At 49.1% G+C, this 23,347-nt stretch overlaps 1 protein-coding gene across 1 annotated transcript in view; it reads right to left on the bottom strand.

Moving 5' to 3' along the window:
* SETD7 (SET domain containing 7, histone lysine methyltransferase) overlaps positions 1 to 7,379 on the bottom strand; it is a 44,643-nt gene extending 37,264 nt beyond the window's left edge. Inside the window, exon 1 of the mRNA XM_040967289.1 lies at positions 7,340 to 7,379. Coding sequence (XP_040823223.1) covers positions 7,340 to 7,379 — 40 coding nt within the window. The remainder of the gene's footprint in view (positions 1 to 7,339) is intronic.
* Between the last annotated feature and the right edge of the window lie 15,968 nt (positions 7,380 to 23,347).

The raw sequence follows: 23,347 nt of genomic DNA on the forward strand, positions 1-23,347 counted from the left end.
ATAATTTATCATTGATACAGTTCCTTTCCTCTTAATGCAAAATTAATGGTCAGGAGGAACTAGGCTACAGTTGCTCAGAAGCAATGGTACAAGATACAATTCAATGGTACTTGCGTTGGGTGGAACTATTTGGACGGTTATCTCTTAGATACCCACTGATGGAATTTTTCTCACCAAAATAAATTACACTTGTTTTTTTTCTTTTCCCTTTCTTAGAAAAAAAATGGGGCAGGCATTGGGTGTAGCAGTTAAACTCCTGCTTGGGGACCCAGCACAGTAGCCTAGTGGCTGAAGTCCTCACCTTGCACATGCTGGGATCCCATATGGATGCTGATTCATGTCCCAGCAGCCCCACTTCCCATCCAGCTTCCTTCCTGTGGCCTGAGAAAAGCAGTGTGTTTTGGGATCAAACTAAATGCAGCCTTTAACACTCTTAGGAATTTTGCATGCTGTCTTTTAATTTAGGTTTAAAAATCAGAATAATCACTTTAGCTTCATAGTAGACCATTTACTAATTTGCATTCTTGATAAGAGAAAATCTCAAAAAACCCATGAAAAAATGGAATTAGAAGATAAATTTGGGTGCAAAAAGTTTTTACAATCTATGTGTTGTTTTCTGCTGAACGTTTTGCAAATCCCTTGTATAAAATAGTTCACAGACCTTAAAAAGTTGATATTTAATAAAATTTGTGATTCTACTTTAGATCAAGAGAAATATTATCATAATTGCAAACATGGACAGGAACATACAAGGAAAAATTCCAGCATCCATTTGTTTCCACCTTCCTTTTGCACTGTCCTATTTCTGAATAAAATACAGCAAGTGCACTCCCAGCAATGGGATTTAGACACTGGAGAAAATCGACAGTGTCACGTAACACACTAAAAGCACTTGGATCTCAATGCTGCTCCGACTTAGGAGATAACAAAAGCATCAACTGCACTCCATGAAGGATCCTGCTTTCGGTATCTTTCAATAGGATAGTGAAGAGATCTTAAGTTCTTGCAGGAAAGAAAGAAAATGGAGAGGGAGATCAGGAGGAAGAAAGAGAGAGCGAGAGCAAGTGAGTGCACGTGAGAAAATATGACTGCACCACAGCCACTTCGCAGGGGACCGTGTGCCGTCAGAAGCAGGTGCCCGAATGTTGGACCCCCTTCCTGCCATCTCCAGAGTCCGTAGGCTGCTTGCTCTGAGCAGCTGTGAATCCTCCCATCAGACCAGGGTCTCCTTCTTGGCAACGCTTTCCTTTTCACCCTAGGATGTAGTTCATTAAAGGGAACTAGATATTAGACATTGCGATCATTCAAAACTTCCATGTCAAATATTGACTAGCCCAAAGTGGTCTTCCTGGCAGCAGATCTTTATCTCTAAAGCAGTGATCACAAACCAAACAGCACGCACATAAGGACTTGCCAAGCCAACCTCTCCCCTCCCCTCAAAAAAGAAGACACTGGGTTACTGTATCCTGTACGCTCACCCCTCTTTCCACTGTCACTGCTACCAGAGATTCTAGTGCCAGTGCAACTCGTTCGTTCAAGTGCCATGTCAACAAGAAGATCATGTAATATGCTGTCTTAATACAGTTGATTTCATTAAAAACAGTTTTTTAGATTTATTTATTTGGGATGGTGGGGCAAGAGATCCCAACCACCTATTCATTCCCCAAGAGTCTATAGTACTTTTACATGTTTATGGGGTATAGTGCAACATTTCAATATGCATATACAGTGTGATCAGGTAATCAATATATTTCCATTTGTTTATATTTAAACAAATATTTGGAGTCCTTGTGTTCTTCTCTCTGCAGTGTTACTGCATGTAGTGAGGAGGTATACTGGTAGAGAAGAAAAATTTTATGCACCTGTCGTGTATCTGGCAGTGGTTTACATGCTTTCCTGTTATCACATTCAGACCTCACAACAGTCCCACAAATTTCCATCTTGTAGACAAGGATGCCAAGACTATGGCCTTACTTAAGAGACATTTTAAGCACTCTGAAAGTGCTGATGAAAGCTGGGAACCTCTTCCCAAACTCGGACTCCCTTTCTCTCTAGACAAAGGCAAAGTGGCTGAACACCCTTTTTCCCTGTTTACGGTGGAGGAAAGTGCCTCTTAAAACATAAGGAGTCCCCAGAAAGTAGAAGACTTTAGAATTAAGATCACTGTCACAAAACTACCAGGATTTCAACTGCATATGCTGGCTGCAAATTCTTATCTCTTCCAACCCATTCCCTGACTCAAAGACAAACATTGGTCCTCCCAGCGCTGATTGAGGTCAATTCAGAAAATGCGCCAAGTCAGCCAACAGCCTTCCGGGCCAGTTCCTGTGAAACAGAGGGCAAGCACCAGGCCCAAATAACAGAGAAAATTAACTTGAATGACTGCCCTGTGTTTACAATGCTGTTCCAACTGCTATACAGTTATCTGTCCCCAGCTGGATCTTGAATATTTATAGAAGTTAAAGGAGGGGGCGAAGGGGGGACAGGGAGGAAGGGAAGAAAAGTTAACAGTTGATAAGCCTACCCCATTCTCTCTCTCTTTTTAAAATTGTTCTAAAGAACTGATAGAAAGTTAAATTGTTTCCTGTCAGTTACTTCTAAGCAAGCCTTTTGCTTGTCCTGACAAGAGCCAGGCCTGTGTTGTGCACAGGGAATGAATTCTCAGCAAAGAAAGCCCCCTCCACATCAGTCAGACATGACTGCTGACTGCATCGGGCCTACTGCTAGATCCAAGCACACCATGCACGCCTGTATGTGTGTGTGTCCAACAGAACAAGGGACTCTCTCACTCACTGTTGGTTTTGTAGACACTGTTTAAAAAAAAAAAGCAATCACAAAAGGCATGCTTATTCTGGAATGCAGAGGACGCAGACTCTTTATGCATGCAGTTTTAATGGCTGTTAAGATCTACTTTTACTTTTGAGGAGAATTCTTTTGCAAGAAGAGCACACTTATCTAGGATGAGGATCATAACGATTTTTAAATTCTTTTGTTATTATCTATTTATCTATTTATTTATTGTTCTTTTGAGGGTCATAACGTTAACATCTATTTTGCAACAAGAAACTGGTATCTGCTTCCTCTGCATGCATTTTCCACAGGTCATAGTGGGAGCAGGTTTACTAGGGATGGGACCCTTTCTTAGGGGCTTTTTGTATAAAATATCCTCAATATTTTGACTAGGCTGGCACAGTGTAAAGCTGTGATGCCATCCCATACAGTGGTCCTCTAATTCAGGGATTCTAACAGCTCCCCTCTTTGAGCATTTTTCCTCCATGTCTGACAGGCTTCTAGGCCTTTCTGCTTTTCCACACCTAACCTCTTCCAAGAGCCACTGAGCGGATATCCTCACATACTACTCCAGTCCCCTCAACTGCCCCCGCTCACACCTGCTGTCCAGGGCTCTGACGTTGTCACTCACAGCTCTCAAGAGTCCCTTCCACTCCCAGCAGCTTCTGCAGCTTCCAGCACAGGTAGCACCCTTGCTGCTTTTCCCTGTCTTATCCTCTTCTCCCAGCAAGCCACATCACAGTAGGACTGAATGTTCTTGCTTTGGGTGTGTCTACCCAATCCTATGCCTCTGTGCCTTCACTGAGTTGCTCTCTCAACTTCACTCTGTGCCACCTCTCCTGAGAAGTCTTCCGTTAGCTCCGTGCCCAAGCTAGAAGTCACTTATTTCCGTTCGACCACTACAGTTCATTAATGGAAGCACAACCTCTTTTACTCAAAGCCATACTAGGAACCACAGTACATTCACCTTTATCTGTGTCTACAAGTTGACAAAGAAATAAACACCGCAAATATTGGTTGCCAAAGGCCCTGAGGAATAGCACTGGAAAAAACCCAATGCTCCATGCGGGGCCAAGGAGCTTCCAGGTGTTTGTAAGAAGCTGCCCTCCAGGGAGCTCTCAGGCCCTCTGGGGCTTCCCCAGGGAAGCTCAGCATCAGCAGGTGCACAGATCCTGTCCCACGTGGCTTCCCCCACCCACCTGAGCCACCAGGGGAGTCATCCAGCCTGAGTTTAGAATCTCATCCCAGCTATAAGCCAAAATATATGTGATATAGATGACAGTTGACAACAGTTTATTGGAGGGGCAGAGCAACAGAGAGTGCGTGCGAGAGAGAATGCTCCTGGACCCACCGGTTCAGTCCCTGAATGCTTGCATGGAGCAGGGCCGAGGCTCCAGATGGAGCCAGGAGATGGGGATGCAATCCAGGTCTCCCGCAAGGGTGGCAGGAGCCCAGCTGCTTGAGTCATCACTGCTGCTTCCAGGAGCTGCGTATGCAAGAACCCTGGAGCAGGAGTCAAAACTATGCATTGAATCTACGCCCTCCCCTAGGGAAGGCTCAACCCCTGAGCACTTGAAGCACCTGCCCCTTAACACTTAAGTCCTGAAGAGACCAATTTCCTCTCCCATGGAAGCTTTTACTGAAGAAGAGAAAGTGTTTCTATTGCAAAGGTTAAAAGTTCACTTTTCTTAACAGACACAACCTTCAAGGGCTGGCGCAAGTGGTATAGCACACCAATCCTTTTCCTGTGTTGCCATCTCATGTGGGAATTGGTTTGAATCCTGACTGCTCCACTCCCTATCCAGCTCTCTGCTTAAGACTTGGGAGGGCAGCAGAGTCTGCCCTGAGTTTTGGACCCCTGTACCCAAATAGGGGACCCAGAGAGAGGCTCCAGGTTCCTGGCTTCAAATCAGCTCAGCTCCTGTCAGTGCAGCCACTTGGGGAGTGAACCAGAAGATGGAAGAGCGTTCTGTCTCTGCTTGTCACTGTAGTCTGTCTTTCAAATAAAAATGAATAAATCTTAAAAGTAAAGAACTCCAGAGGGTAATTTTTATTTAACTTTTTGATGTTACCATATGCTATTTAACTATTGCTTCTAATATGAAGTTTATTGCAAATGCTTTACTGTCATCCAAATGTTAAACAATGCAGAGCACGGGGACCGCTTAGTATGCAAAGGTGGGTTCTGGGAGTCTGTGTGCCCCCGCCTTGAGGGTCCTTGGTTTGGTTCTTCACAATTCAACGTCTCAACTTCCCCCTCTAGAAAACCGGGCTAATATTAGTAGTCATTTCATGAGACTTAATGGATCTGTGAAACACTGCACACAGCCTGAACTTCATGAGAACTAAACAATTATAGCAACGATAATAATAGCTGTGACAATGAAACAACTGTTTATGGAAAGCCCGAGAGAGGTCAGGACTGACATACTGAGGAGATATCCAGACTAGCTTCTCTTTGGGAAAAGATACTAAGTAGTTTAGCTTAGCCTGACACACACGTTTTGGATATTACATGAAGACCATGGCAACGGGCCAAGCCTGGCTGGAGCAAGCCGATTGGTGCAGCTACTACTGTCAGGCTCCAGGTACTGTGCAAGTCTGAGCTGAGACAGGGCTAGCAACTTTCAAAGATTCAGGGTGTTGGCGACTTCCCCAGATATTTAGTTATTTCCACATACTTGTGAACAGCACCCCCGCTTCCCCTTGGCCCTCATTCCCAGGAGTCTTGATTTAGGACAAGGATTAAAGGCTCACTGTGGCCCTCAGAAACTGCCCTGTTCGGGTCCAGAGAGCCAAAGAAACACTGATCAAGTTCTGAAGCTTTTGTTTTCACTGCCAAGGAGACTGAGGCCGGTGGTGGAGAACTTACACGGTTCTTAACAGATGCAAAGCCAGAGGTGACTTAACCTGGGCTCAGGGCTTCGTGTTCCGTTTACACACAGAAAAGGAACCTTGGCACAGCCTTTTGTAACGCGGGCACAGCAGAAGGCCAACCAGCTAAACTCACAGGCACAACCCAGTCCACCACCCTGGCTCCCAGCAAGCCCCACACCAGCGTTCCAGCCGGAGCTCACAATAGACTTTTATTTTCTTCCTCCTAACAAAACAAACCCACCCTTTAAATGTGAACATTTACAGCCGGTTGGACACCTGACTCAGAAATCCTGTTCCACTCCAGCTCATCCCGAAACTTCAGGAGCCCTGTCAGGGCAGTTATGTGAAGGAAAACATAAAAACCGGATTTTCCCAGAGCAGCAATAACTATGTATCCTTAATGCGTTTGTACGGCGATGGCAATGCCAGTTTATTTTCTTTATGGCTTGCGAGAACTTCTAGATATAAATCAGAAAATAAAACCACATAAACACACACAGACACACACACACACACGCACACACACGCACACACTGAGCTGGCAGCTAAATCTTATTTACTTAGATGCACCGTTTAAAATACCGTGGCGCAACACCACCCAGCAGCCGGAGACATCACGACGCGTTGTCTGGGGCAGAACCGAATTCATCAACAAGCGCCTTTCCCATATTCGCTGTTACAAAATCATAACCTCTCAAGGCACAAACAGTGAGATTGTATAACGTCCCTCGCTGTGGTGGTTTTTTTTTTTTTTTTTTCCCCTGGAACTAGGAAGAAAGAGGTGGGGAAACTCAGCTACTCAGCGGCCAGAGAAGTCCGGGGAGGGGCGGAGAGCGCGACGCCGATGCGGTGATGTCACCCGCGGCCAGCAGCAGGGAATTCAGAAAGTTGAGTGTCACTCGGCAACGTGGGTCCGGCCCGCCGTGAGCCCGCACTGCGCGCCGCGGAGGGGGAAGGGCGGCGCGGCCGAGGTCGCCCGGGGGCAGCCGAGGCCACGAGCCGTCGCCTTCCGGACGGCGCGCGCGTTCGAGTCCCGGGTCAGGAGTGTCGTCCTGGGCCCGGTCGTGATCTCATCTTTTTGGAGAAGCGGCCCAGGCGGCTGTGGCGGCCACGTGCCTGGTCCGGCCGCGTGCGCCACGCGGGGCTGCGGGCGGGGGATGGGGTGGGGAAGAGAGGCCAGGGGAGGGGAGGGGAAGGGACTGTCACCCGGACGCGGCCCGTGGTGGCCGTGGTGGCCTCGGGCCATAGCAGCGTGCGGAAGGAAAGGGTTGGCTGCCAAAATTGGGGTGAGGGGTTGGAGAAGGGGGGCACAAGGTGGAGACCGCCGGCCTCGGGGGCAGCCCACGCCGCGGGAGCACCTCCACCCTCCATTCCCAACCCCGGGAAGACAAGCGCAAGGCTGAGGTGGCAACTCCGCGGGCGGATGCAGGCTGCGGCCGGGCGTTCCTGGCGTCCCCGATCCCGGCCTGCGCCCCGTTGGCTCGGTGTGCGTTCCCGGCGTGGCCCGGGCAGCCCGGCCGGTCCCCGCCCGAGCCCCCGCGTAGGGGAGAGCGGCGGCCGCGGGGCCCGGGGCGCAGCCCCGCCGCTCCGGCCTCGCTCCGGGAGCACTGGCCGTCGCCTCTCTCCTACACTCCTCCGTCCCCCCATCCCGGCTCCCGGAGAATCGCTGTACCTTCCACAGCCTCCTCCACCATCTCGTCGTCGCTGTCCATGGCGGCCGGGGACCCTTCCCAGCCCGGGGCCGTGCGGCAGCCTCCCGTGCCTCTGGCTGCTCCGGCGACTGAGCGAGCGCTGGGGCTGAGCCCTGCGAGTTTGGAGGAGGAGGAGGAAGAGGAGGAGCAGTAGGGGCTGGCTCGCACTGCCTCCCCCTACAGCGTTTTCATTCCTCGGTCAACAGCTGCTGGTGCAGCCGCCGGCCCCCTCCCTTCGTCCGGCTGCCCCTCGCCGGAGAGTCTCCTGGGTGCAGCCGTCACCGCCTGCAACTTTCTCCTGTGGTTCCCCCCTTTGTTGTCGAGCAGCTGATCCGCTGACATCACCCGGCGCCGGTGCGCTCCCTCCCTCGCTGATTGACAGCTCCCCGTCCCTTCCCAGAAGTGAGGCTCCTGAAAACCAGAGGCGCTCTCCCGGAGTGGGGGATGCGTTCTCCTGGCGCCGCAGCCAGCGGACCCCCCGCGCGGCTCCCTGCCTTGTGCGCGCCTCGCTTGGCACTCTAGGAGCACGCTACGCGGTCCTGGCCGGCGCGCGGGACCACCCGGTAGCCGCCTTCAGGATTGGGGACGGGGGCTCTCCTGACCTCCGGCGGCGACTGGGGCTACCGTCCCCGCGCAAAAGCCTCTCAAGTCCGGGGGAAGCTTAGGAAGTGTTACTGAGCCCTGGCACCCAGACCGCCTCTCGCCCTCGCCAACACCCCCGCCTCACCCCGTGTGCCACCGGAACCGCGGCGGCGCCGCACACACGCTGGCGCAGGTGTCCCCGCGGCCTCGCCTCTTCTCCCGGAGCCGAGTTCGGGAAGAATGCACCTGACGCCCTCCCCACCTCCAACCCCAGCACACAAGCAGATATTCCTCGGCCTCGCCCTACGACCGTGAGTCCGGTTAGGGTAGTTGAACCATCACCTCCGTTTTCTCCAGTCGCGGGGGCAACCCAGCGTCCCAGTCTCTCCTTCAGTTTGCCAAGCCCGCGAGCGATCCAGACCTTTGTCACGTCGAAATGGCAGCGGGGTCTCCGTCGGGCTCGGCGGATGGGGTTATGGACAAGGAAGTACCAAGCGGAGCAAAGGGGCAGAGCCACTTGGCCAGCGTGCCTCTCGTGTTCTGACCGGTGTGTCCCGGTTTCTCCTAGGGCCAACCACTCTGCAGTCAGGCGTCCTCAAGCGGAGAAAACCGCCGGATATCGGGTCTTCGGGGTCCGTGCTTACGGCGCTGCGGCGCACAGGTGGCGGTGAGCAGCCGGGAGCACGGGTACGCGGCCCGCGACTGCAAGCAGTGAGCCACAGGAAGGCCAGGACCGCCAGGGGCCTCTAGCACCGGGGAAGGGGTGTAGCGGGTGGTGAAGAAAGTTTCTCCCTTTTGTTTTCGAACAATGAATGACTTGGGATGCCCGAGTATTTCGGTACCCGGGAGATCGACCACTGCTTCGCTTTTGCACTGTGTTGCAAAGCGAAGTGTTTTGCTCTTGGTTTGGTTTTTTTAATCGAGTGTTGCCCGCTTGTGGTTGTGTGTGTGTGTGTTGAATATTCAGATTCTCCCCTGTGAAAATGTGTGTGTGTGTGTGTGTTTGTGTACGTTGAATATTCAGCTTCTCCCCTGTGAAAAAGAGGACCTGATTAGGAAATGCGAGTTTTGTAACACTGCCAGGAGCTTTACCCCTGTTGCCTGTAGTGGAATGGCAGGGCACAGTCCTGGACCTGGAGTTGTAAAGCTTGGATCTTGGGGCGGAGCATCTGCTTAAGGTACCTCCCAGGCTGCCCTAGCCCCGACCTGAATTCTGCCTCCTGGAGATTAGAGACTTAAGCTGTAGGGCCACAAGGTCATTCTGGCTCAGGCCGAGACACTGAGATCCCCTGGGTCAGATCTGACCTGCTTAAAGCCCTGGCATATAGCTTCCTGGGTCTCGAGGCTACCTCGGAGCAGGTGTTCCTGTGGTGGAAAGTGCCACCTCAGATTACTTAATCTTCAAATGAGAACCAAAGAAACAGGGCTTTATCTTTTAAGAAAATCATTTACTAAACATGTTCACTTGGTGCTCATGAATTATGATTTTTTTTCTTATTTTCCCTTTTCACATATTATGATTTCCCTAATGCATTATAAGGATTTAACCCCCTCCATCAGATACTCAGTTCCTCCCAGTTTCCAGTTTATTTGCATGGGTCAAAGGGGCGGGGGAAGATCCTGAAAGTTGAAAGAAGCAACAATATATACATATTTTCCTTTCTTTACAAGAGGTGAGGCACTGAGGGGAGAGTGGGTTGGAAGAAATCTTGCCTCAAAGCACACCAGTTCCTGGTGCGTGGGGTGGGGAGGGATAGGAATATGTCACAGGTGTCCTATCCCTATCTTTAGACTCAGGGGAGGACGCCCAGCTGTCCCTTGGCTGCTGTAACATTTTCCTACCCCCTGCGTTGAGAACACCTGGAATACTGCACACAGCCCCCTCTTGGCCTATTGGAGCCAGGGTGGGAAGCAGCCAGGGTCTTCCTGGCAGAGCCAGCTGTGCTGGGAGTGAAAGCTACCTGGGGAACCCTTCCCCAGGCAGTAGTAGTTGGGGCCCAGCCTCTCAGCTCTCCCCATTCCCTCAACTCCATCTATTCCTCCTGGCTATGGGCCTAAAGTTTGGACAGAATGTGTGATGGCTCCCTAAATGTATGTGCTCCGCATGCACATGTGCACATCATTTTGTGTGTATTCCTAAGTCTCCTCCTCTGGAAGGGCAGATTCTTATTGCTGGTCCCAGCAGCTTACCAGCCTCAGGCTGGTGTGGCGTGTGGGCTCTACATGGCCAGCAGCCATCCTGCAGGAGGACTCTGAGGGGCAAGTCTCTCTCACAGACTGTATGTTCTCTTGGGCTTTAGCCAAGTGCTTCCTTACTGCTCAAGTCCAAGTCCCGGGAGTGCTTCTGAGGTGTTCTTCTTCCCCATCTGGCCTGACCCCCAGGTCCGCTTCCATCACACTCTTTCTCACAGTTGTTTTCATTGATTGCTCATCTCATAAACTTGCTCTGAACTTGGCTTTCCACCAGCTTCCTCTGTCGCCCTCTGGCCTCATCCACACGGTCACGGGCTAGAAAATCAATAAAACTGCTCATGACTGCCAGCAGGAAGCAGCAGTGGGAGTGGTGGTCATGGAGTTCCTCAGCCTCTAACTTGGCAGGTGCAGTGCGTGGGAGCCAGGACAGCCCTGGCAGGGAGGACAGAAACTGCATAGGAGAGCCCCTGGCCCAGGGCTCGTTACTGTGCCACTCTGAGGAGCGGCTTTTCTTCTTTTGCAAAAATATTTATTTGGAAAGAATGAGGGAGAGAGAGGAGAGAGAAGAGGAGAGAGAGAGAGAGAGAGAGAGAGAGAGAGAGAGAGAGAGAGAGAATCTCCTGGTTTGCTCTAGGAGCCTGGAAATCCTCCATCTGGGTCTTCTAAGTGGGTGTAGAAGCCCAAGGACTTGGGCCATCTTTTGCTGCTTTCCAGGTGCAGTGAAAGTGGAGCAGCAGGGAATTGAGCCAGCACCCATGCGGGATGCTGGTGTCTTAGACAGAGGCTTAATTCACTGTCCCACAACACTGGTTCCCAAGGAAGGACTTCTCTAAACTGCCTTGACCTAGCTCCCCGTTGTATCCAAGGGCATGTTCCTTTTACTCCAGCTCAGCTTGGGAAACAACAGCCCTACCATCTTGCTACCCATGTTTTTCCAAGAGAAAACCAATATTTGCTTCCAAGATGAGTATCATTTTTGCAGTGAATGCACTTTTCCAAGCTTTTTGCATTTTATCACCTTCCTATACTTGAAGGAAAAGATTCTGCTGTTCCTGCACAGTGCGTGCTGAATGAGCTGGGAAAAGCGGAGCACATAGAACTCGTGTGAATTCTCTTGTGTTGGTTGTTACTGCTCAGTTCATGCTGCTGGCTGAGGCTCGGGAACCTAAGCTGTCTTTCCAGTTTCTTTGTTCTTCAGGGGGTCTCATGAAGGTTTCTCTAGGTGAGTTGGTTTATGGTTGCTATTCCAGCTTCACTTGCCTATAGGGCAGGCAAGAAGACAAGGATAGGGCACAAGGGTTTATCTTGGCAAGTTATGTACCCATGGTCCGCACTGGATCACCTGGGTCTGATTCCTGGCTTTAACTTCCTTTGAATGGAGATCCTGGGAGGCAGCAGTGGTGGCTCAGGGAGCTGGGTTCCTGCCACTCATTAGGGAGATCTGCAGAGAGGGAGGGAGAGAGAGAGAGGGAGATTTTGGCTTATGCAAAGTCTACGAGGGGCAGATGTGTGGTGTGGTGGTCAAGTTGCCACTCGAGATACCCATATCTTGGCAGAGTGCCTGGTCAGATCCTGCTGTTTGACTCAGCATCTGCTGATGAGCATCCTTCAGAGCAGCAGGTGATGGCTTACGTACTTAGCTTTCCACCACAAGGGAGATATGGCAAGAGAGCCCCCTGCCTTTGGCCTGACCTATCCCCGGGCTGTTGTGGGTGTTTGTGGGGGAGGAGGAGAGTGAACCAGCAAATAGAAAATCCATGTTTGTGTCTGTTGTGCTCTCTCTAATTTTCATTCTATTTGAAAGGCAAACCTTTTTTTTTTTTTTTTTCAAATTTTAAGTACAAACCTTCTGGGTCCATCTTTTCTGGGGGGACATCTTACTAGAGCACAAAGAAGCCAGGGATAAGCTTAGAAGCAAAAGAGACAGAGTCAAGGCAATGGTAATCCCATACCCCATTCCCCAACCACGATCTCACCCTCTTGTGCCGGGATGTAGTGGCTGGGGTGGGGAAGGGGTCTGAATCTTGCCTCTAGAGAGGGAGGTGCAAGAGTTTCCGGAGAAACCAAAGGTCTTGGGTCCTGAGTCACTGAGCCACTAATCAAGTGGCTAACTGTGTGTTAGTGACAACTGCAGAAGCTCGAGGGAGGAGCAGCCAGCAGGAGGAGGGTGTGGGGGAGGAGGCGTGATGGAAGTGAAGTCTCCACAGCAGGTGGAATGCGGCGAGAAGCAGGAACATCCAAGACATTCCAGAAGAGGGGAATGTGATGGAGAGACTTCTACCTGCCATTGGAGAGAGGACTCACAGATCCAGGGACATCTGATGTGATCTGGGCAACAGGAAGTGCAGCAGAGAGAGGGCAGAATAACCTGACCCAAGGAAGTGAATGAAATTATAGAGGAGACACCACAGTTGCCATGGCATTAAAATATCACATGCCATGTTCAGTTCTTCTCCCCACCCCACTTTTACTTGATCCTTGCAACATGTTACTGTCATTGCAGCCTATCCAGTTAGCTAAATTTAGACCTTCTGGGATAAGCGGGCAGGGAACAGGCAAGCTACATCTTTAGGGCTGGGTCAACGTTGGGTCAACATTCTTCCTCCAGAGTGGGTTTGTTTCTTTTGCTTCTCAGCATCTGGAGATATGAAACCTGGTGTTAGCCTGGGATCTTATGAAGCTGCTGAGTGTCAAAGTGGAAGGGGGGTGGAATTAGAAATAGCTAAAGAGGTTGTAGAAATTACTTCAGAAAAATCAAGAGGCTGTGGCAATTTGAAAAATAAACATAATTCCTGTTGGAACCAAATGTGTTTTCCTGGTTATTATTGTACTTTTATCATTTAAAAAAAGTGATTATCCTGGGCTATAATTAATGCAAGGCATTGGGTGGGTGGGTGGGTAGGGGTGTCCGACATACATACAGATGTTGCAGCAAGTGGTTACCTGTGGTAGTCTTCGGACATCATCACACATGAGATAATTTCACAAACATCTCAATCCAGACCCTGATCTTATTCAAGTGGACTCACATCAGCTAGACTCCAGAGATCCAGTGTATATACCTGAACTATGACTGACAGACAAGAATATTTAGGTTGTCATGGCAACCACAGTCTCTTTTGGTAGATAAATGCACTCGAGAAGATAAACTTCATCCAGAAGTTTGCTTCCTTAGGCTGGCTGGAGTCTGTTGTGTGATCCACCAGAGAAATATCTCTCACTCAATATAATATCCTGAGCTAAGAAGTGCTCCATCTAGCCTATCCAGTCCTACTTGGGCCACCTGTGAGCCACCTACTCCAGCCAGCTTCTGAGACCGAGCTGAGCTGCTTCTCTCTCTTCTCTAGATTCTTCAGGATGTTTCTTTCCACACAAACATCCTTTCCATCCATATGGGCAGATCTGTGCTTGTGAGGTCATAATCGTGAGGCCAGCATTTTGACTCCATGGGTTAAGTTGCTACCTGTGACACCAGCATCCAACCATAGTACCAGTGTGTGGCCTGGCTTCTCCTCCTCTTATCCAGCTCCCTGCTAATGCATCTGGGAAAGCAGCAGAGCGTGCCCAAGTGCTTGCATACTTACTATCATGTGGGACACCTGCATCAAAATCCCCGGCTCTTGGCTTTGGCCTGGCCCAGCCCTCCTGTTGTGGCTGTCTAAGGAGTGCCAACAGCAGGTAGAAGATCTCTGCCCTTTCTCTGTCTCTCCCTCTCTACCTTTCAAATGAAGAAAATTTTTTTGAAGTCAGTATCATATTCTCTTGCCATCCTCCTTACAGTATAGTCACATCACTTCATTGGGAATCCGAGACTTTGCCAAATTTGTCAGTCACAAGTTCTGTCACCATTGTGATTCACTCCCAGGGAATTCCAGTCAAATCCACTGCGTGTGCAGATTTTGCTACTGTCTCTTTCTGAAGACAACCTGATTGCCAAGTTCCTGAGGGAAGTACCTTGTTTTTGCTTCTTGTGCAGCCAATAATGGCCTAACCTTCCTCAGGAAATCGTGGAGTTTAGGCAAATAGAGCAGACCTTAAGACCCATGAGGCTTGTCCCATGATGGTTACCCATGCTGTCCTGGGTATTTGTTCTCTTTGGGTGGGTGTGAAGAGGCTGATCCTCTGTCACTATGAATTAGTGAAATGTCACCTTGATGACACAGATGTCTACTATAATCTGAATTGTGTGTGTGTGGGGGTGTACTAAGTGTCCTTTACATCGTCCAAATTGACCTGTGACTTTGAATCACATGGTCCTGTTAATGCAGGCAGAAACAGTCACAGGTTGACGGGCTGCTTCCAGCATCCAAACTACACTCTGAGTCCCAGGCAACCCCACATTTCAGGTACTGATAATAAGGCATTCCTTCCTGGGGTACACTTGGTTGAGGTAGTGCTTTGCTGTTTCTGTGAACTTGGAGTGTCCTTCCAGATCCCTTAAAGTCGCATTGGCCCTTGCTACAGAGTCCACAGATCAATTCCCAAGCACGGAGGCTGTGGCCAAACTTCTGTAATGCCTTCTAGATGAGCTTAGAGAGGTGTATTCCAATCAAGGGCTCCTGCATTCATGATGGGAGCTTGTACAGAAAGCAGCTGCATGTAGGCTTGTGCTGTTTCCTGGGGGAAAAACACCTGCTGAGTAGGCGAGAAAAACACCTTCTGAAGCCTCCAGCATCTCTTCCAGAAGAGTTTCAACCCTATGGTAGACACAAGTTCCCCAGCAGAATAGGAGCCCAGTCAGCCTGGGCTGTGACCCTGCATATCTTATCCACAGTGCCTAGGTTGTTCCCGGTGAGTCCTCACCCAGGCAGGTGTGACAGAAGGCTGTGCTGAGAATCAGGCAGTAGATGAGAAAAGATAGCAGGGCAGGTCATTATCTATCCCCTCCGGGTGATCATGGCAGATCTGGGGTATAAGCATTTAGCCTTGTGATTGAAACATGTGTGTTCTACATAAGAAGACCTGGATTCAAGGCCTGGCATGAGCTCTGGATTGCAACTTTCTGTTAGTGTGGCTCCTAGGTCTGAGTCACTGGGTTCCTGCCATCGTCATGGAAGACCTGGATAAGGTTCTGAGCTCATCCTGGTTATTGTAGATATTCGGGGAGTGAACTAGCAAATAGGCAAGAACCACCTCCTCAAACAAATAAATACATATTTTGAAAAACAGTACCCCTGAAAATCCATGTTGGGAATTTGGGCTCATCTTTATAGGCTCATTTGCACGCAAAGGACAATTTCTTTGGCTGCCCTACTCTTTCCAGGCGTCTGGAGAGGTTTGTCTCCAATAAGAAATACCTGGCATCACTGACTTTACTGGGACTTTGCAATCATTTCCAGTCCCAGAGAGCTGTGAGGACTTGCTCAGGATGTCACAGCTGAATCCTGGCCAAATGAAGTTCCATGCAGGCCCATGGGTCCTCCAAGCAGACCTCCTATCTCATGCAGAGCAGCAACACCCTTCAGAAGGTGGCATGGGGGAGGCCTTGTGGTGCAGAGGCTCACCTGCATCCCATATCGGAGTGCTTGGGTTGAGTCCTGCTTCTGCTTCCTATCAGCTGCGTGCTAATATGCATCCTGGGAGGCAAGGGGCTGATGTCTCGAGTGCTTGGGTCCCTGTCATCCTTGTGGGAGACCAGGATGGGATTCCCAGTTCTTGGCCTGGCTCCACTCCAGCTGTTATAGGCATTTGGGGAGTGAACCAATGGATGCAAGATCTTTCTCTCTTTCTGTCAATCTGCCTTTCAAATAAATAAAAACAAATAACCTTTTTTTAAAAAATAAAAGGAGAGAAGGTAGGCATAGGAGAAGAGGTGGGAATGGAGAAGAGTATGGTATTTGGAGACTTCACTGACTCTCAGGAACCTGACTGAAATAATGCAACAACCTAGCACAGCATTGGCTGTGTTTCTAGATAAGGAACCTTGAGACTCTGAGTTTCAGTCACTTCTCTGGGGTCACATGACTACTGAGAGTGGCAGTGGAATCATAGCTGGGCATGCTATATGAACTGGCAACATGGTGCAGTAGGCTAATTCTTCATCTGTAGCACCAACATCCCATATGAACATCAGTTTGAATCCTGGATGCTTTACTTTTGATTCAGCTCCTTGCTTAGAAAGCATTGGAGGGTGGCCCAAGTCCTTGGGATCCTGCCTCCACTTGGGAAACTTGGAAGAAGCTCCTGGTTCTTGGCTTCTAATTGGCTCAACTCTGACCATTGTGGCCACTTGGGGAGTGAACCAATGGATGAAGAATCTTTTTTCTTTTGTCTCTCCTTCTCTCTGTAATTCTGCCTTTCAAGTAAAAATTAAAAAAAAAAAAAAAGATACACACAAAGAAGGGGATCCACAGGACATTTGTGGAGAAATCATTCTAGAAGGAGGTTGAGTGAAGGAAAGGTCATTGGAAAAGCTCTAGGCTGGATCTTGGGAGGCGTACAGACTGAAACCCGCAAGAGCAAGTATGTGACTGGCTGGAGTGGCAGAGGAGTGCCTTGAACACATTTTACTTTGCTACTGTTAGTAGAAAAAGTCCTTAGGGGCTTTTGCCTCTGTTGCTTGAGATGACAAACTGCTACAGCTCCAGTTACTTAGCTAGTTTTCCAATTATGGAGGTTGAGTGGAGGGCAGCATTTTGTTCCCTGTGGATGTGTTATCCTTCAGTGTACCCAGCAAGGTGTTGGCCCCATGGGAGCCCAGGGGATTTGAACAAGTGAATAAGCCTGTTGCCAGGAGCAACCGTTTTGCCTCTCAGGGGCCAGTACAGACACGCTCACCATGAGCAGCTGTGTGGTCATGCTGAGTGTGGCTGCCTAGGTGCAGGCGATGAGTGCAGCAGCTATGACTTATGCATTCTACAGAGAAGTACCTGGGTTGCAACCCCATTCCTGCTCCCCACTGCAGCTTTCTGCTTACGGGCGCCCTGAAGGGCAGCACAAGACAGCTCAAGCCACAGATTAAGTCCCCAGATGCCAGCCCTGGCGGTTACATGCACTGGAATATGGAGTCTGTGCAGAGAAGCTCTATCTTTGCCCTATCAACAAGTAAAAATAAATTGAAAAAAATACGTCCAATTTAGCTATAATTTGAGACACATTTCACTTTACTACTGTTAGCAGAAAAACATTCATTGTAGGCATTTTAAAAGAGTATCAAGAAAAGGAAAGCAAATGTCCAAAATTCTGATTATCAATAGAAACCATCCTATGCAATGTGGTAGGTGTCCTCTGACACAGTTTCTAGGTTATGTAAGTATGGATTAAAATGTGTTTATGGGACACACTCTGTATTTTTATTCTGCATTAAAAATTAATTCATTTTTAAAATACTATTTCACATGAATTCATTGTCCAATAGTATACTTGACTGTGAGAAATAAGATCTACTCCAGCTGTAGACAACTGTCTTGGTTGTATTGTACCTAGGCAAGTGTTACACTGCTGGGGGAAAAGCTGCTAATAGCTGGTGGGCATCCTGGGCCTGGCTAATGCAATATTTATGTTAACTATACCAGTGTGACAGCATAGTTGCCAATTCTACGTTTTTGTTTGTTTGTTTGTTTGTTTTTTAAGATACATGGCGGGGGGAAATGTTGGCACACCAGCAGACAGAATCTGGGGACCTGTCAGTGAGTGTGCATAGGACCTGGGTAGGCACATATGACCCCAAACTACCACGACACACTTCCAGACGACTTGACTGGGCTTAGGGATCTGCATGCTCATGGGTGTGGAGGACTATGGATTACTCAAAGAAGTCAGTCAGGAGATGCGTGGGAGGGAGGATTGCTGAGGGAGAATGTGACAGGTGAGAAGTGATTTCTGGGGGACTTCTACCAACCAGGCTATTGCACTTGCAGGGGGTTGAGTCCAGGTTGTTTAGAGGTGGAAACAAGAGGACCTTTTGAGGTCAAACCAATACACCTGCCCATATAGGAGACCTGAGCTGTGATTGTTGGTGTCAACCACTGCCTACTGGCACACACAAAAACCATGGCTGTAGGGCCTGCCTGGCAAGGTTCAACCACAATACCTGCTAGTGAGTGTCAAGACAGAGTGTGGACCATGTTAGGCTGGGCCATGACACTAACTAGCTCACAAGATCACTGGCTCTGGGAGCAGATTCTAAGTGGGATTATGGGCTCACCCCTGTAGGACTGCTGTATCAGCTGGTTTGCTCAAGGGTTGGGGGTGGTGATGGGTTGAACTAGGCATAATTATGGAACTCACCAATACTCAGGGGCACTGGGATTGGGAATAGGCCAGGCTGGTCCAGGCTACAGCATCTACAGGTGCACCCAAGATTTGGGTGTGGGGCAGGCCAGCCTGCAACAGCCACCATCTCATACAAAGGCCGAAAGTAGGGGGCAGACTGTACCAGGTAAGGGCCTAGCACCTGCAGGAACACATGAAATCTAGGTCTGGGAGTGGGCCTGGTGGGAGAACTGGGAATTTCCCTGGTAGACTATCATTCTCGTTAATGAGCACATGAGTTAAGGTTGGGCATTGATCAGACTGGGGAGGGCTGCTTCATTTGTTGGCAGATGTATGGGTTGGCTCTGGGGAGGCAAACTGGGGAGGACCAGGCCAAACCATAGCACACTGGCATGCATGAGAACCAGGATGGGGTGTAGGCCATGCCAGGCAAGGCTAGAATATCACACCTGCAAGTTTGCATGAAAGCCAGGTACTGGAATCCTGCTCCGGCTGACTTGAGAGCTTGTAAAGGATGTGTGGATTGGCGAGAAGACAAGAAAAGGAGACAAGATGTGGTCTACTATGGCATGATGCTCATAATGGACAACTAAGACAACAAGCTTTTGCACAACATCCAATTGTTTCATTTTTACTTCATTATAAAAGAATGACTACAAAAACAATCCTAAAAAATATTTTTATTTTGCTTCAGAGAAAATATTTTCAGCAAGCTATTACTCATTCAAACCTGCAGTGGCCTGGCTGAGGCCAGGAACTCCACGGTTGGCAGCACATGCACTTACATAGTGACAACTGGTTTACATATATCCAAAATCAATTTTCTCTAAACACAAACTAACTTAATATTACTTACAATATCAAGAGTACAGAATTAAAAGGAAAGCTCATAAATGAAAGGAATTTATAAAGGCATATATCATAGATTCTTTATTAAATCTTATAATCAATCATGCATTAATTATCATCACCTTCACCTAGTGGTGATTCAATTGTTTTTTGTTGTTAGTGCTGATTTAATTGTTTTTGTCCTTTTGTTAACGGGCAGTGAAAGGGATCAGGGCAACTCAGCCATTTTACAGAGGGCCTTTACAAGAAACTTCCGTTTATCTTTACAGATTGTTTTCTTTCCCTAAATATAAATGCCAATATAAGGTAGAAATTTTAAGCCATTTTGGGGGGGTTCACATTTGTCTCCTTTTAGAAGATGCCCCATACACTTTCTGCTTTCCATGGTGAGAAACAAAAATGTGTCATTTCATGTGTTGTAACAGTTTAAGGCACATGGTAAACAAACTTTTTGTGTCTCCATGATTGCCATCTGCTCCAAGATATTATCAAGCCATTTCTTAAGGAAAACATTACTTATATTAGGGCAAGCTCCAGGACAAAAGTGGGCACATAACAGGATGTTTGGAGACATTGTGGGCGCAATTGAACTATTGTATGCTTTTAGCTGTGTGTCATTGCCTTAAGTTGCTAAAGACGCTTTTACCATAACATGATTAATCAGTTTGAGGTGTTATACCAGTTACAGGAATCATTTCACATTTGCAGAAAAACAACAATACCACCTTCAGGAGAATTCTATGAAACATCAGAGAGGTGATTGAGTGTCCATACAATGGGGTGAGGCATCAGTGAGGTGACCAGAGACATTCTGCTGGGCCTTGCCACGCAGCCAGAAACACCTCGTAGCCTTGCTAACTGAGGAGTGGTGCTCATCACACACCTATGCCATCCGACCCAACTGCATGGCTTCCCGCAGCCAGGGATGGGGCAGGTCGGGCCAGGTCAGGCTGCAGCACCTGATGACAAAGGCCAAGGCAGGTGATGGGTCATGTAAGATCTGTGGCTGGGAGAGTACCTGGTCAAGGAGCTAAGCAGATGCCCCTGTTGGGTGGTAGTTCCCACTGGTGAGCAGGAGAGCCTGAATAGGGGTGGCAAAGTGTGCTGGACATGGTTGCAGTATCCCTTAGCATGGGTGTGAACTGGGTCTGGGGTGTGCCAGACTAGGCTGGGCTTCAGCACCCACTGGTGCTCACAAGAGCCAGAGCGGGTATAGGCTAGGCTAGACTGGGTCTCGGCACCTGCTGAACCATGCAAGAGCTGGGTCTGGGTATAGGCTGGTCTGTAGCACCCAACAATAAGAACCAGAATGGGTGTGGACTGGTCGGGTAAGGCTGCTATACCTGCCAAGACAGGAAGTGGGCCAACTCAGTCTTGGCCAAGAACCCACTGGTGTGTGTGAGATATGCCACCAGAATGTGAGCTGACAGAGGAGTTTGTGGAACTCTTCTGTCAGGGTGCAGTCCCTGCAGGTGAGCACAAGGTGAAAGAAGGCTGGGAGCAGCCTAATCCAGCCTGAGCTAGGTTACAGTATTCACCAGCATATGTGTGGCTCAGGTCTGGGGGTAGCCAACCTGGACCAGTTCATAGCACCCACTGGTGAATGTGAGACTGAGAATGGGGTACAGGACAAGCTGGTTTGGGCCACAACACCAGCTGGTTCACATTAGGGCTGGGACTAGGAGCAGTCTAGGTCAGGCTATGTGGCAGCACCCACTAGCATGAGCTGGGGGGCAGGCTGGGTCAAGTCAGGCTGTAGCACCCACTGGTAAATGATATAGTAAAGTGAGCCATGCCAGTCTGGGCCACAGCTCCCATCAGCACATGTAAAACCTTGGATGGGAGGCAAGTCCAGTAGGGGAGTTATAGGGCTCCGCTGCTGGGCCATTGCTCCTGCTGTTGAATGTGAGAACTAAGACTGGGGGCAGGCCAGATTGGGCAGGACTACAAAGCTTGTTGGCCTGCATGTGAGCTGTGCTAAACAACTGTATCTACTGGTATATGCATGAGCCAGAGTAAGAACAGCCTGTTTGGCTGTTTGGGCTTTGCCATAGCAGCGACACCAGCTGCTGGAATGAGGGCAAGTCCTCTTAAGCCAGACTGAAAAGTGCGAGATCTGGGGCTGGGAGTGGGCCTTTTAGGGAAACTATGGGCACCCCCCTGATGGGCTGCAGCTCCCACTGGTAAGCATGTGAACCAGGGCTGTGGGTGTACCTGCCTGGATAGGTGGTGGCATATGCCAGTATGAGTGTGGGCAGAACATTGGGATCAGTTGGGTTGAGCTAGGCATCAATGCCTATTGATAGGATATGGGACAGGCTGGATCAGTCTGCTGGACAGGCTAAACCAGTTTGTTGCACATATTGGCATGTGTAGGAACCGGGGCTGGGGGCGGGCCTGGTGGGGGTTATTGGGTATCGCTCCAACTAGGTTTCAGTTTCTGATTGTGTACTTGAGGAGCCAAGTGTGTGGGCAGGGTGAAGCTGGGTCACAACATCCGTTGGTTTGTGTGTGAGATGTGCCAGAGGACAGAACTGGCCAGGTGACTGCAGCCACCACTGTATGTGTAGATTATGTGGATGATGAATTGGCTGGCACACACAGGAGTCAGGTTGGGGGCACCTCTGGAAAAGTTTCTTTGGGGACTCCCTCAACTGGAGTCGTGGTCTCGGAACTCCAACCACAGTGAAAATCAGAGGATCTGTGGTCTGACTGTGGAGTGCATGTGTCAGAACTGGACCTCCTCAGTTGCTGAGGTTGTGCAGTGGACAGCATGCCCGGATGCTCACGGAGGACATGACAACCAGCTCAACGGGGCCTGCGGAGGACGCCTTGTACTGTGGGGGACAGAACAAATTAGACAGCTCTCCTGATTAAGCTTTGACAGTGAGTATCTGGGTGAATCGAGATTCTAAGATGGGCTATGTTGGAAAATAGGCCTTGGAAGGGTTTCCTTAACCTTAGAGTGATGAAATCATCAACATCTGAGAACTATCAAAATCACTAAAACAGTACCCTCAGAGCATGGTCCACATCCCAGGGACCCTGGGATGACATTGGGTGGCCATCTCCAATTTCTGGGTACTGATGTGGTTTAGCTACTGGGAGTGGCTCTCTGCCCTTTTACCCCCACTTTCTCCAGATACAGGAAAGAGAAAAAAAGAAGATTGGAGGCAGCTGTCTCATCTACTTTCCCCCATTCTTCTACTCTCCCCACCTTAATTTGTGGTCCATGTGGCCATGCAAACCATGTAAACATCATCAAAACCAAAGTAAATTATTTTTAAAAAAATCGTATCCAATATTTTCCCACAGGTTTATTAAAGATATACTGGTAGACAGTATTTTTGAAATTAATACTCAAAATGCGAAAGTCTATCATCAAGGAACTATTCCATGCATTTAAGTAAGCCATCTTATGCTCTTTTTAAGTTTTTTTTTTTAAATTATATTGGAAAGTCAGATATATAGAGGGGGGAGAGACAGAGAGGAAAATCTTCCATCTGTTGATTCAATCCCCAAGTAGCAGCAAGGCTGGAGCTGAGCTGATCCAAAACCAGGAGCCAGGAGCTTCCTCTAGGTCTTCAACACGGGTGCAGGGTCCCAAGGCTCTGGGCTGTCCTCGACTGCTTTCCCAGGCTACAAGCAAGGAGCTGGATGGGAAGTGGAGCTGCTAGGATTAGAACCAGTGCCCATATGGGATCCCTTCGCATGCAAGGTGAGGACTTTAGCTACTAGGCTATGGTGCCAGGCCCAATCTTCTGCTCTTCTAAAATAATTATTAACAGGAAGAAAAGCAATACCATTCAACCAGTAGCAACCACTATACACAGTATGTTTTGTGTCTGTATCAGTAGACTCTTCTTTGGGCATAGGATGGAAATTCTGCTGCTCTTCCTTCGAGTGGCTGTGAAGAGGAATTCAACAAAGCACCATCAAATGCACCACCTGGCATGTGGGGGTGCACTGGACATGGCGGCTGCCCTGTTCCCACTGCCATCCTGTTCATTCGTGCTCTTGTTTCTTCTCCTGCCTGTCCTCACGCCTTTTAAGCCAGGTCATGTAAATCAGCGCCCTGAGCAAGCCCTCCAGATTTGTCTTGGCCCTTGGGATCAAACCTAAATGTCTCACCCTGACCTAAGGCCCGCCAG

This window comes from Ochotona curzoniae, unplaced genomic scaffold (genome assembly GCF_017591425.1).
Source record: "Ochotona curzoniae isolate NIBS_2020 unplaced genomic scaffold, NIBS_Ocur_1.0 scaffold_4506, whole genome shotgun sequence".
In the NCBI taxonomy this organism is placed as follows: Eukaryota; Metazoa; Chordata; class Mammalia; order Lagomorpha; family Ochotonidae; genus Ochotona; species Ochotona curzoniae.